The following is a 15228-nucleotide window of genomic DNA, read 5'->3' on the forward strand; positions in this document are numbered from 1 at the left end:
GATAGGCAATATTGGCTGGAAATCTCACCATAATGTTGTAAATCTTACAATTCATTTCCCTTTAAATTAAAACAAGACTTTGATTGTAGGGTTTTTCACAAATAGTACCATTGCCTTTACGTAGGTTTTTTCCCCTGTGTGCTTTTCTAGTTTTGATCAGTGTTTTCACGTAGTAGTAATTAGTATGTATGTTAAAAGTATGCTTCACTTTTTTTTTTAAAGATTTTACCATTTTATTTATTTATTTATTTTCCTCTTCTCCCCAAAGCCGCCCAGTACATAGTTGTATATTCTAGTTGTGGGTCCTTCTAGTTGTGGCATGTGGGACGCTGCACCACCGTGGCCTGATGAGCGGTGCCATGTCCGTGCCCAGGATTGGAACCAGCGAAACCCTGGGCCTCTGAATCAGAGCAGGCGAACTTAACCACTTGGCCACGGGCCCGGCCCCTGCTTTACTTTTTTAAATGTAAAAATATTTTGTAATACTTGCAATATGTATCAGTGTAGTCATTATGGTTGTTTTAAATGGTTTGGTATTAATATAAAATAATTTATTTGACTCTCCTAATGTTACTCATATAGGCTGTTCCAGGGTTTTTGTTTTAAATAATTTTTCCTGGAATAAATTCCAAGAACTATGATTACTGGGTCAATAGGATGACTCTTATAGTGAATCTTGTTATCTTTTACCTAATTGCTCTCCAGAGTGTGTGTACAAAGTTACAGTGGTGATGTCAGGGATTGATCACATCTGTTTCCAAAAATTCTATTAGCTTTTATAAATATCTCTTCATTTTGGCTAGTTTAATATGTATAAGAAGACACGTAGATTATTTTGGTATATGATACATCATAATTTAAATTCAAGAGGAGTATCATAGATGGTAGAGAACCTCTAAGAAGTAATTTGGATACCTGGCATTATTGTCTATATTTCTGTGTTTGCTTTAATCTTTAGGAAGCTGATGGAACTTTGGATTGTATCAGCATGGCCCTGACTTGCACCTTTAACAGGTGGGGCACACTGCTTGCAGTTGGCTGTAATGATGGCCGAATTGTCATCTGGGATTTCTTGACAAGAGGCATTGCTAAAATAATTAGTGCACACATCCATCCAGTCTGTTCTTTATGGTAAGTAATTTTAATATTAATGTATTTAATATGAGTTAAATTAGAGGGATTAATGGTAACTGTGTAATTGCCAATCTGATTATAGATACTTTAATATTTAGAGTTTTAAATATTTAGCCATTAGTAATACAATTTCTCATAGCTTAGGTGGACCTTGAACCCATGCTGTCCTTGAAGCACCTTTGTGGAGAGAAATTCGGTGTAATATGGATGTATATCAGGCTGTGTCTGAGAACAATACTGAAATGAGATATTTACAGATTGCAGCTGTAGTAATATTTGTGATATTGACCTTTCATTTAAAATAAAAGTTTTGGTTAGGAGAGAAGCTGGGAAGACATCTGGTCCAGCTTTGTCTAGATTCTTGAATTCCAGCAGTTTTATCCAGCAGTGATCACAGGCATGCTTCTTCCTTCATTGAATTATAGTTATTAAGGCTTTCTGTTAAAGATATGGAGCTGAAATCTGGTGTAATATAGAGTCCCAGGAATTTCTCTCTTACTCTCTAAGACTACCCTATTTGCTTCAGAAAACTTTATTTTGGAGCACTACTTCTTTTAAATGAACTTGGGGCCAAAAACAGCACCTCATCAGATCTCGATTTATTAAACTGTAACATCTTTCCTTTTGTGTAAGTAGAACCAGCAGTGGTACTGTAAAGCCCTGGATTGAGAGGGGCCTGAATCCCAGGCTAGGCTGGGCCGCTGATGAACCGGCAGCTTTGGCCAAAACTTTTCTCTAATGTGCAGAGTGAGAGCACCAGCCTGAATGGTCTTCTGGGTCTCTTCCAGCTCCTTTGCATTTCACTTCTTTTTTATTGTTGTGTTCTTACAATGAAGATTTAAAAAGATAAGTATATTTTTAACAACTTTATTAAGATATATATAAATCATATACTATAAAATTCACTCTGTGTACAATTCACTGGTTTTATTATATATTTGCAGAGTTGTGCAACCATTATTGCAATCTAATTTGAGAACTGTTAAAAAATATACATATATTTTTATTATAAAATAATATAGAATCATTTAGAAAATTATGGAAAATACAGCAAAGTAGAAAGAAGCACTACTGTCTGCCATAGTTCCACCACCCAGATGTTACTACTATATTACCAAGAAATTATAAATATTTTGATATATTTTGATATACAGTTTTTAAAACAGAGTTCATAATTGTGCTATCTTCTATTTTATATTTTGCTTTTTACCTCCTTAACACTGTCCAGAAATTTTCTTGCTTGCATAGCCTTTAAAAACTTTTTTATTGCTATATATCTTCTGATAGATAAACCATAATTTCCTTAGTAATTTTTTGTTTCTCTGCTACATAATATTTAGTGAATGTCTTTGTGCATAAAGTTTTTCTCGTATTTATTCATTCAGCAAACATTGAACATGAGTTATGTACTAGGTACTGTGTTAGGCATTGGAGACATGAAACAAATAAGGGGAGATTCTTGATTAGTAGAGGGAGGTGTGTGTGCATACAGGTACATATACTGAAGCTTTATAGGTCCTATACAAGAACTACATTTGAGATTTAGTGGAGGTGAAAGTCTGAAGGAGGAAATAATCAATTATACTAGAGGAGAATGGTCATCAGGGAAGGCTTCAAAGATCAGGTAATTTCTAACTTGAAACTTGCAAAATGAGTATTTGCCAGTTTTGTTCCAAGCAGAGAGCACTGCACAGGTAAAGGCACGTCGGCTTGAAGCAAGCGTGGTAGGATGAGGACCTGCAGGTAGTTCAGGATAGTGGATTGTGGTATGAGAGGTGCGATACGGCAACAGCCAAGGTAAGCTGAGAGCCTCATGGAGAACATTGTGTGCCACACTGTGGATGTGAACCTCACCTTGTAGGTACTGTGAAGCCATTAAAAGATTTTAGGAAGGAAAGTGACATGATGAGCATTGTATTTTAGAGAGATCTCTAGAACAGCATGTAGAAGAGAGATAGAAGGGGACAGTGACTGATAAGAGAAGAATTGCAGTGGTCTAGGCTGGAGTTGAGAAGGATACTTGAAGTGGGAATGGAGCTGAGTGGTGCAGATAGGAGAAATGGTAGGAATAAGAGGTCCTGTCATTAATTAGATAAAGGGGTGCGAGTGAAGTATAGATGTTAAGATGATCCTCAGGTTTCTGGCTTGGATGAAGATACCATTATAAGATTTGAGGGGAAATGGTGAGCTTGAGGTCATGGGTGCATGTCTCCTTATATTTTAGTGCAATTACTTGTTTTATTAATCTCTGCCCTGGAAGAGGATAAGTGCTGTGATACACGAACCTTGTCTGTCTGCCATTTTGCTGCTGTATTCCCAGCTTCTAGCATTGCACCCCGCGTCTAGTAGGCATGGAGATCCTGGTTGCATGAATGCAGGTATCTTAGTGGAGATGCCTGGTAGGTGCTTGATCTGTGATGTTTCGTTAGAGTCCACTTCCAAAAGTGTCTTATTACTAGGTCATAGGATCTGAACAGTGAAGAGATTTTCTCCCTCTCCCTCCAACGTTTTTTAACTTTTTATCACAAAACTTGATTACTAAAAAAAAATTCAAACAACATATGAGTATATAAAGTAGAAAAATCAAAGCCCGAGTATGGACTGTATCTTTTTTCTGTAAGATGTATCTATGTCCTTTTCTCTACACATATAAAAAAGTACATGCACATATCTGTGTGTATGTTCTTTAAAAAATGGAGACATGCTGTGTATTTTGTTCTGTATCTTGCTTTTCTACTTAATATATAGTGGATATTTTTCTCTATTGAGATATATGTATATCTCTCTATTTTATTTTATTATTTTGTTTTGTTTTTACTTTGGTTTTTTTGAGGAAGATTGGCCCTGAGCTAACAACCGTGCCCATCTTCCTCCACTTTATGTGGGATGCCTGCCACAGTATGGTTTGATAAGCAGTGCATAGGTCTGTGCCCAGGATCCAAACCAGCGAACCTCAGGCCGCCAAAGTGTGAAATTAACCGCTACGCCACTGGGCCAGCCCCTGTGTGTCTCATTTTAAATAGATATGTGTGTGTACCTATATATGTAGTATTCCATAGTACATATGCAAGATAATAATTCTGTAATTTTTGGTACATATATTTATATACATCACAGTTATGATCAGTAGTTAACATGCATTTTATGTTTTTCTTTGATTCAGTCATTTAAAATATAACTTATTTTAATTGTCATATAATATTTGAACATATTAGGGACTAAGAAAGTTTCACCAAGAGAACTTTTAGGTAGGCGTGATAGCGGTCTTTAACTGAAATGTGCTGACATGTGCAAGACAGAAAAATTGGCCCAAGGAGAAGCAGAGGACTGGTGGGTACTGAACAGAAGTTATAGGGAAACAAGTGTTAGCTTAGGGTAGAGAAAAGTTCCCAAGCAGAGGTGCCCGGGGATGGGACAGACTGCCCAGGAAGGAACTGATCAGTGGGACTGTCCCTGCTTGGACTTTCTGCCCTCTTCTCGGGGATGCTGCAGAAGCCATTCAGCACTGGTTGAATAGATGGGGCCATAGGTAGAACTAACTGATCTTCAAGTCTCTGAGACTTTAACACTTAATAGGGATCCATCTGTCTTTTGGAAAGAAACAAAACTGTCAGATGGAGGAAGTACAATAATCTTTAATTCTTGGGCTTATGGAATTTTGAATTGAAAAAAAATATATTTTTTTAATGGGAGAACCCCTCTTAGTTTTCACCTCTGTTTATAAGTTAATTTTTAAAATTAGATTTCCCTCTATTATAACGGAAATACGTGCTTGCTGTGAAAGAAAAAGATTATAGTACAAAAGGGTTTAAAGAAAAAATGGAATCATGACTAACGTTTTGTTCTATAATCAAATTGTGCTAAAAGACTTAGAAAAACAGCAGCAAAAGGTGTCCCTTTTCTCTCCCTACTCCCGATATTGTCCCGCTCCCAGTGTACTTCCATTCGTTTTGTGTGTTTCTTATATTCACCTTCATATTTCTAAATAACGTGTCTGTTACTTTTTCGTGGTTTGTTAATTTCAGAAATTTTCCATGGACTTGCCATTATGGTGTACAGTATGTGAGTTTATGCTCTCTCCCTCCCATCTGCCACTGAAATTGGGTGGCTGGCTGGCTTTTTTCTTGTGATTCCTCAAGTTACAGCATCTGTAGGCCTCTTGTTTTTTAGGTTTACATTTTCTAGAAGGATCTTCTGATTGCCTTTGTGAGGGTAAGATGACAGCACGTGTTCTAGAGCTGGTGGGAGAGGCGGCAGAGTCCTTTTGTCTGCAGACTTGAACTTAATCCCTCTGTGTTCACGTCCTCGTTTTACCCCTGTTGCCTCTGTCTCTCAAGTCCTGAGTCTGAGAATACATTTATCTTGTCTCTGATACACATAATTTTTGATGTTTTCTGAGCACTTGTTATGTCCCAGGCATTGAGCTGAGAATTTTATATGTATTAATCTTAATCCTCTCAGCAGTCTTCTGGGGGTCGATACTGTTGTTAGTCCCATGTTGTAGGTGAGGAAATTGAAGCTCAGAAAGGTTATATAATTTGCCTAAGATCACATAGCTGAAAGGTGGTAATGTCTAGGCTTCAGCGTAAGTTCTTCAGCATAAGAATATAAGCTCTCGAGCCTATGTTCTTAACCACGGAGGTAAATTGCCTGCCAGGTTCCTCAGTAGCAACACCTCTTTGTTGCAAAATTTGGGTAAATACTGGTTTGGGGTTTCTTTTTTTGTTTGTTCCTCTGTTTGTCATTTCTCAGTTTTCTTTTTCCTGCTTTCCTGTGGTTTTCTTGAACATTTTTTAGAATTCCATTTTGATTTATCTGTTATTTTTAAATTAAAAAAAATTTTTTTTTGAGGAAAATTAGCCCTGAGCTAACATCTGCTGCCAATCCTCCTCTTTTTCCTGAGGAAGACTGGCCCTGAGCTAACATCCATGCCCGTCTTCCTCTACTTTATATGTGGGATGCCTGCCACAGCATGGCTTGCCAAGCAGTGCCGTGTCTGCACCCGGGATCCAAACCGGCGAACCCCGGGCTGCTGAAGTGGAACGTGTGCACTTAACCACTGTGCCACTGGGCGGTCCCTTATCTATGTCATTATTATTATTATTATTTTCAAAGATTTAATTTTTTTTCCTTTTTCTCCCCAAAGCGCCCTGGTACACAGTTGTACATCTTTAGCTGTGGGTCCTTCTAGTTGTGGCATGTGGGACGTCGTCACCTCAGCATGGCCTGATGAGCGGTGCCATGTGTGTGCCCAGGATCCGAACCGGTGAAACCCTGGGCCGCCGAAGCGGAGTGCTCGAACTTAACCACTCAGTCCCGGGGCTGGCCCCTATTTAGGTTATTTTTGAGGGTGTTTCTTTGTATAGCTTTTTAGCGGTTACTAGGTGTTACGTTATGTATACATAACTTACCACAGTCTGCTAGTGTTGACACTTTACCAGTTCAAGCTGAGTATGGAAACCTCACCTCCCTTTACCCACCTTCGTTTATAGTGTAATTCTCTTAAGTATTTCCTGTCTGTACATTGAGACCCACATGAGACAGTGTTATAATTTTTTCCCCCCTGAGGAGGATTCACCCTGAGCTAACATCTGTTGCCAGTCTACCTCTTTTCACTTGAGGAAGAGTGGCCCTGAGCTAACGTTTGTGCCAGTCTTCCTCTACTTTGCGTGTGGGTCGCGGCCACAGCATGGCTGCCAACAAGTGGTGTAGGCCCGCCTGGGAACCATACCCTGGGCTGCTGAAGCGGAGTGTGCCGAACGTAACCACTATGCCACAGGGCCGGCCCGACAGTGTTAGAATTTTTGCTTCAAATGTCAAAACTCAAGAAGAGAAAGAAGTCTATGGTATTTACCAATGTTTTTCTTTTTTTCATTGTTCTTTCTGATGTTCTAAGATTCCTCGTTTTATCACTTCCTTTCTGTTTAGAGAACAACTTTGAGGGTAGGTCTTTTAGGGTAGGTCTGCTTGCAAGAAATGTCTTTTACCTCTCTATTCCTGAAGGTTGTTTCCGCTGGATATAGAATTTGGGCTGACAGTTCTTTTCTTTCAAGTACTTGAAAATGTGCCGCTTCCTCTGGCTACCATGTTTTCTGGTGAGAAATCTGCTGTCATGTGAATTGTCCCCAGAGGTGAGGTGTTGGTTCTCTCTTGCTGCTTTCAAGATTTTTTCTTTTTCTTTGTCTTTGTTTTTCTGAAGTTTGTCTTTGTCTTGGAGTGGATTTCTTTGAGCTCATCCTGTCTGAGGTTCCCTCAGTTTCTTGAATCTCTAGGTTTTATATCTTTTGCCAAATTGGGAAAATTTCAGCCATTACTTCTTCAAATACTTTTCAGCCCCGCTTTCTCTCCTCTCTTTCCAGGACTCTAGTGGTATGGATAATAGGTCTTTTATTATGGTCCCTCAGGTCCCTGAGGCTCTCTATTTTTTCAGCCTGTTTTCTCTCTGTTGTTCAGATTGGATAATTTTTATTCTTCTGTCTTCCAGTTCACTGATTCTTTCCTCTTCTCTGTTGGCTGTTGAACCTATCTGTAAAGCTTATTTTAGTTATTGTATTTTTCGGTTCTAAAATTCCCATTTTGTTGTTCTTCTCTGTATCTTCTGTTTCTTTGCTGAGACTTTGTTTTTGTTTTTTTTCATTTGTTTCAAGCATGTTCATAATTGCTCATTGAAACATTTTTATGATGGCTGCATTAAAATCCTTGTCAGATAATATGTCATCTCTGTGTTAGTATCTCTTGTCTTTTCTCATTCAAATTGAGGTTTTTTTGTTGATCGGTTGATCGTGATTTTGAGTTGGAACTTGGGCATTTTGAGGATTGTGTTCTGAGACTGTAGAACTTAAGTCTTCTCTTTTAGCAGACCTTCCCTGATAAAGTACCAGGGAGGATGGGAGGGCACTATCTTGTTTTGCCAAATGGGTTAGAAGTCCAACTTTCTCACTTGGCTTCATTATGCTGGGTGGGATTGGAAGTTCAGGCTCCCCACGAGGTCTTCTAGGCTAATATTGGCCTGGCAGGGAAGGATAGGAGTGCCTTGTTTCTACTCCCCACGTGGCCTCTGCTAACACTGCATTGGGGCTCCTCCTTACTGCCTGGGGGGTGTGAAAGTCTGGCTCCGCACTGAGCTTTCTCTGACACCAGTGCAGTTGGGGGGAAGGGTACCTTGCTATAACTGGGCAAGAGTCTCCATTTAGACCTTGTCGACTGGGTTGGAGGTGGGGTTGCAGTTTTTTCTGTGTGGTGGTTGCTGGAGTAGAGTGATTGTCTAAAAGTTTTCTCTCTCTCTGGGCTGCCCTTTCCTGGTCTTTCAGCTGGAGGAAGTAGACTCTTCTTGAGGCTTTTTGTGTGTGTGCCCATTGGAGTTACTGTGTTGTTGACTTCTCCATCACCCTATCCAGGATATATGAGGCGAAAAGAAAATCCAAGGAACTCATTATTGTATCATTCCTTGTATTCTGCAGTGTCTAGCCAGTCTGTCTTCTCTATGCCTTTCAGAGTCTTTTTGTGTTTGTTTTATATGTAATGTCCTGGGTGTTTAGCTGTACCTTAGCAGGAGGAATTAATTCCTTTCTTAATTACTTTAAGCAACAGGTGCTTATCTTATTGTTTTATTTACGCTGTGATGGTGCTACTTCTGGGACAACCTCAGAGAGCTCAGATACTCCCTCCCCTCCCCCTAAAAAGAAATTATTATTTGTTACGTCCTCATTTAAGGGCTAGCTGATTGTAGATGCTTCTAAAATGTTTGAGTCTCTTATTTCACAGAGCCACTTGTGTTATCTTAAGCTATTAAGAGCTTTTGTTACTAGATACAAAAATGTCATGAAAATACTGTTATTTATTGCTTAATTGGGAAAGCTGTTGTGGATTTGAGTGAATGTAAAAAAGGAAATATTGTTGACCCTTGCAATTAGGGCAATATGTGTGACTTATGCATTTTTATCCATAAAAGTTGTATTATGTACTTTAACTTGGAATATGTGCTAAGTTACCGTTTTTTTCTTCTCAGCTGGAGTCGAGATGGTCACAAGCTCGTGAGTGCTTCCACTGATAACATAGTGTCGCAGTGGGACGTTCTTTCAGGGGACTGCGACCAGAGGTTTCGATTCCCTTCACCCATCTTAAAAGTCCAGTATCATCCAAGAGATCAGTATGTTTAATCTGAGCTCTTTTTTTCCTGGGGTGGGGTCTCATTCTATATGGATTAGCTCCAGACTCATGACAATGTCAGTTTAAGGTTTTAGGAGGCAAAAGCACACATCTCTTGAAACCTTCTACATAAAATAATCTTTCTCTCTAGGTTGGCTCTATTGAACAGATTTTAAGGAGAGTGTTATTGTGTTATATAATTAAAAACTGGCCAATAATTAAGAAATGGGCAAAAGTGGGAATAAATGTAATAACTGCTTGGACCTGGCTTTTTCCTCCCTGATTATTTGAATTTATTTAGTAGGGTGAAATAATTCAATATTAAAACTATGTTTAAGAAAATGAGGGGCCGGCCCCATGGCTGAGTGGTTGGGTTTGTGTGCTCTGCTTTGGCGGCCCAAGGGTTTCGCTGGTTCGGATCCTGGGCGTGGACATGGCACTGCTCATCAGGCCGTGTTGAGGTGGCGTCCCACATGCCGCAACTAGAAGGAGCCACAACTGAAAATACACAACTGTGTACCGGGGGGCTTTGGGGAGAAAAAGGAAAAATAAAATCTTAAACAACAAACAAACAAAAATGAGTTACTCACCATTCCATTACCCAGACATAACTTTTCATTTCTCTGGGTTCTCTTTTAGTCAAGTTTTCTTTAAGTATAAAGCTTGTTTTATAGTGCATTATAGCTCCCAGAGCACATATATGCATATTAGATGTACCTAAATATGTATTTTTTACATAATTTTAATTTTTTGCCTTTTCACTTTATTTCATACATATTTTACTAGTTTGCTACATCTTTGTATTTATTTTTAGTGATTCCATTTTACTTTGTCAAGGTAGGATCCTATAACTTTACTTAGTCATTTCCCTATTATTAAACATTTAGATTTGAGACTTGTTCCCTATTTTAAATTTGCTTGGGCTGGGAGAGGTGATGAGGGTAGTGGATAGGGATCAGGGAAAAGGGCAAGAGAATCAGCCTTCTGATACCAAAGCAACAGCCAATGTACTGTTCATATTTTTAAACAGGAACAAGGTTCTCGTGTGTCCCATGAAATCTGCTCCTGTCATGTTGACCCTTTCAGATTCCAAGCATGTTGTCTTGCCGGTCGACGACGACTCCGACCTGAACGTGGTTGCATCTTTTGATAGGCGAGGGGAATATATCTATACAGGAAATGCAAAAGGCAAGGTAAGCCTAGAAGCTTAGAGGCTAGTGAAATAAGCCTTACTCATCCTGTGGGTTGGCTCATTTCACGCTTACTAGTTCTTTGAAACTTCTTCTGTCCCTGGACTGAGCATGCCTCCTGCCTGTGGCAAATGTAGCCTGTTTTTCTGTCATGCCGTAATTTCTGTTCTTTGGATTTAGAGTGGTCAGATTATTTGGCCTAGAAAAGGACGGAAGGGCCTTTACTGGATGCTGGTAATGAAGAGCCATTACTAAATTATAAAATGTGAAAGTGATTATAAAATGAAATACTTCTGATAAAAATGTCTGATACCTAGTTCTGTAAATATTGTGTAATTCAGGACAGCTTAACCTGCAGTGTTGTGGAGTAAGAAGTCAGGTTTGGGGAACTTTATGGTCCCTTTTAAGCTTAGAGTTTGTAGTCCATTAGGCACCTTGGTTTTTGTTTTATTTTGTTTTGTTTTTTGACTGGGGCACATGGCTTAGTGTAATTTCATGGCAACTTTAGAAAGTGGCAGTTTGTTTAATTGTGGTAAAATACATGTAACAGACGACATAAAATTTACCATCTTAACCATTCTTAAGTATACGGTTCAGTGGCATTCAGTACGTTGAGATTGTTGTGCAGCCATCACAACCATCATCTCCAGAACTCTGTTCATCTCGCAAAACTGAAACTCTGTCCCCATTAAACACTAACTTCCTGTTCCTTGCTTCCCCCCAGCCCTTGGCAACCATTGTACTGTCTCTATGAAGTTGGCTACTCTAGGTATCTCATATGAGTGGGCTCATACAGTATTTGTCGTTTTGCGACCGGCTTATTTTGCCTCACGTAATGCCCTCAAGATTGTCCATGTGCAGCATGTGCCGCAATTTCCCTCCTTTTCAAGGCTGAATAATATTCCGTTTTATGTGTATACCACATTTTGTTCACCATTCATCTGTTGATGGATACATGAGTTGCTTCCACTTTTTGGCTATTGTGAATAATACTAAATAGTGTATTTTAAGAACAGATTAAGGCACTGTCCTTTATTTGAAGAGGTAAAAGGCAATCCCGGTTAATTAGGTTGAATACTTGGGAATAGAGGTGTTTACTGGATATTTTTATTCAGTCTCTTCTCAGTTTTAGAAACAGAAGCCAGATCTCGTTACTATAAGTTATCAGAATACTTACTTTTTTTCTCCTTTAAACTTTAGATTTTGGTCCTAAAAACAGATTCTCAGGATCTCGTTGCTTCCTTCAGAGTAACAACTGGAACAAGCAATACCACAGCCATTAAGTCAATAGAATTTGCCCGGAAGGGGAGGTGAGACCTTGTCTTTTGGGGGACAGTTTTAAAAGTGAGTAGAATGCAAAAATACATTGAGTCAGTTTTTGTGTATATTATACTTAAATTGTAAAGAAAGTTTACTCAGGGGCTGGCCCGGTGGCACAGCGGTTAAGTTAGCACCTTCTTGGTGGCCCGGGGCTCACCAGTTTGGATCCCGGTGCAGACATGGCACTGCTTGTCAAGCCATGCTGTGGCAGGCATCCCACATATAAAGTAGAGGAAGATGGGCATGGATGTTAGCTCAGGGCCAGTCTTCCTCAGCAAAAAGAGGAGGACTGGCAGATGTTAGCTCAGGGCTAATCTTCCTCAAAAAAAAAAAAAAGTTTACTTAAAAAATAGTTATTAGGAACTGTCAGTATCCGGTTCTGAAGTTCATAAAATTTACCATATTGAGCTGGCAGCCACATCTTTCTCTGGGGGGTGTCAGGCAGTGTCTTCATGGAAAAGATGTCTGAGTGCTGTGCACTTAGACAACATTCCTGGTGCAGGGTAAGCTCCGGGTAAAGATGAGCTGTTATTCTAATCAGATGATGTCACAGAATGCTCATAGTAAATGATCATACACTTCACTCACATAAAACTTGTTTACCCTTTTAAACCCTTTTAATTTCAGATGTTTTTCTGATGAGTTTGGTTACCCAGCTAGTGGTAGACATGTCAACAGAAACAAGAAGAAATAGGTTGTCAGTAAGAGAGCTAACAGTCATCCTGTTTCATGTAGGAATACCCATACATACTTAGAGGACATTCGTGTTCAAAATTCTTTCGAATCGAAAAAAGGTTATTCAGTGAAGTCTGTAAGAAGGTGGTAAAATAACTTACATTTTATTTCCAATATCATTACAGTAAAAAGCTGAACGTATTAAAATGACATAATTAGTTTATTATTAAGAGGACTATATTGTGTATAAAACAGACCAGAAATATAAAATATTTGTATACATTTAACTGTAAGCTCCTGAGTTCAGCAAGCTGGTTTCAATTTAAAGATCTTGGATCGCAATCAAATACCGGTGATTAGTTTGCACATAAAGGGTTCAGGGGTGCACAGAAAGCATGAAACCTGTTCTAATGGATAATGACAATTAGATATATAAGTATTTTAGTCTGTTATTTAGATTTTTACTCAGTCTCTCTCCAAGTTATTAGTTGTTTCATGGTACTGTTCTAAGTAACAGATAGTAATAGAAAATGTTAACAGAACAGGTTTCTGACCTCTGCTGTTGATATTTTTATCCCTTCTGTAGTTGCTTTTTAATTAACACAGCAGATCGAATAATCAGAGTTTACGATGGCAGAGAAATCTTAACCTGTGGAAGAGATGGAGAGCCTGAGCCCATGCAGAAATTACAGGACTTGGTGAATAGGTAGGTGTCACGCCCTGGAGGCATGTGTGATAGTTCGGGACCTGGCCTCCAGCCCTGGTTCTCCTTGGGTGCTTTCTTTGTCCATTAGGACCCCGTGGAAGAAATGTTGTTTCTCGGGGGATGGGGAATACATAGTGGCAGGTTCAGCCCGGCAGCATGCCCTGTACATATGGGAGAAGAGCATTGGCAACCTGGTGAAGATTCTGCACGGGACGAGAGGGGAGCTCCTCTTGGATGTAGCTGTGAGTAAAAGGAGAGCTTGCTGTTATTACTTCCGTAATAAGGAAAATCTTGGATCCATTTTTAGAACCAATTTTTCTTTCCTTCATTAAATTTAGTGGCATCCTGTTCGACCCATCATAGCATCCATTTCTAGTGGAGTGGTATCTATCTGGGCACAAAATCAAGTAGTAAGTATTTGTCTGGTTTAATTGCTTTGAAACTAGATACCCTTTCTTTTTATTAAATAACCTTACAAGTAGTAAGTTAAAAACTGTCTTATTTACTTTCTTTCGCATGTGATTCTTGTAACCTAATTAAATAGGTTCAGTGGTCCTAGTTTTGCTTTATTTTGATGGAAAGGTCTTGGTCCAAAGCTGATTTACTAGGCTCTCTTTTCAGGGAGAAAGTCTAGTGTGCTTTCTGTTATCTGAGATAGATTTTTCTTTTTCTTTTTTTTTTTTTTCCCCCTGGTAAGGAAGATTTGCCCTGAGCTAACATCCATTGCCTCTTTTTTTGCTTGAGGAGGATTAGCCCTGAGCTAACATCTGTGCTGGTCTTCCTCTGTTGTGTACGTGGGAGGCCTCCACAGCACAGCTGATGAGAGGAGTAGGTCCATGCCAGGGATCCAAACAAGCAAACCCTGGGCTGCTGAAGCGGAGTATGTGGAATGTTAACCACTCGGCCACGGGGCTGGCCCCACTCTCTTGCTTTTCTTATTTTCAGCTCACTTAGTTTCTGTTTTATATCTTGGTTTTATTTTGAACACCTTTAGTTATGTTTGTAATCAGGGTACTCAGAAGAAAATTTCACATTTTACCTCAGAATTGCATCTTAGAAAGATTAAAGGAGGCAGTTATTTATGGAAGGGCTACAGTTAGTAACCTGGAATGTTTAAGATAGGAAATAGTAAAACCTGTAGATACCTAATTTTTATTAGCTGCCATATTTGATCTCAGAATTCTGGGTCTCTTCATGCTCAAATCTTTCATTTTTATCACAGATGTCTAGATTATAGACTGTTGCTTTCTCATTATGGCTGAGTAGTCTGTTTTGTTTGTGGTGTAGGAAAATTGGAGTGCCTTTGCACCAGACTTCAAAGAGTTGGATGAAAATGTAGAGTATGAGGAAAGGGAATCAGAGTTTGATATTGAAGATGAAGATAAGAGTGAGCCTGAGCAGACAGGTAATATTTCTCAGACAGCATTCCCCAATCCCAATTGCAGATGTTTCCCAAAGGAAAATGATTGTTTTACTCAGTATTTGTTCTTTATTTGTGTTGAAAATTCGTTTCAGCACTTAGTCTAAAATGCCATTTTTCTTTTTAAGCTTCCCCAGTTCTGACAGTTTTGAGAGTCTTTATTTGTAAGGCATTGACCAAGGGCTTACGTGGGCATTCCCAGGGCTCACACAACTCGCTTACCATTTCACTTTCTGTTTCCTGACTAACTGCAGACAATTGAATGAGGGTGTCCGTGCAGCACCAAGCAAAGTGCCCCCCATGCTAGGTGCTCAGCTCGTGTCATCTTGTGACTCCCTTGTCAGTAAGATGAAGGAAAAGAGCATGGGCTTGGGAGTCACACTACCTTGGGCAAAATACTTATTCTTTATACCTGAAGTTCCTCATCTGTAACATAGGGGTAAGAATAGAACCTGCTTTATAGATTTGCACAGGTAAATGAGGTGAGTCCTGTAAAGTAGGCCATAATGAGCATTCAGCTGTGATTTTCTGTTATGATTGTGGTCATTGTTATTTCCCTCTCTTGTCTTCTGAACTTCAGATAGGAAGCTCCTTGAGTAGGAAGATTTGGCTTTTTATCCCCGTGGTGCCTAACA

General features: G+C 39.3%; 1 protein-coding gene across 4 annotated transcripts in view; it reads left to right on the forward strand.

Moving 5' to 3' along the window:
* Positions 1-15228, forward strand: part of RBBP5 (RB binding protein 5, histone lysine methyltransferase complex subunit) — a 37557-nt gene that overhangs the window by 9585 nt on the left and 12744 nt on the right. For all 4 annotated transcript variants that reach the window (XM_014829419.3, XM_014829423.3, XM_044757942.2 and 1 more), the window contains 8 exons: positions 959-1131; positions 9143-9283; positions 10313-10475; positions 11673-11782; positions 13054-13173; positions 13262-13415; positions 13512-13583; positions 14461-14578. In XM_014829419.3, coding sequence (XP_014684905.1) covers positions 959-1131; positions 9143-9283; positions 10313-10475; positions 11673-11782; positions 13054-13173; positions 13262-13415; positions 13512-13583; positions 14461-14578 — 1051 coding nt within the window. The remainder of the gene's footprint in view (positions 1-958; positions 1132-9142; positions 9284-10312; positions 10476-11672; positions 11783-13053; positions 13174-13261; positions 13416-13511; positions 13584-14460; positions 14579-15228) is intronic.

This window comes from Equus asinus, chromosome 25, assembly GCF_041296235.1.
Source record: "Equus asinus isolate D_3611 breed Donkey chromosome 25, EquAss-T2T_v2, whole genome shotgun sequence".
NCBI classification, from domain to species: Eukaryota; Metazoa; Chordata; class Mammalia; order Perissodactyla; family Equidae; genus Equus; species Equus asinus.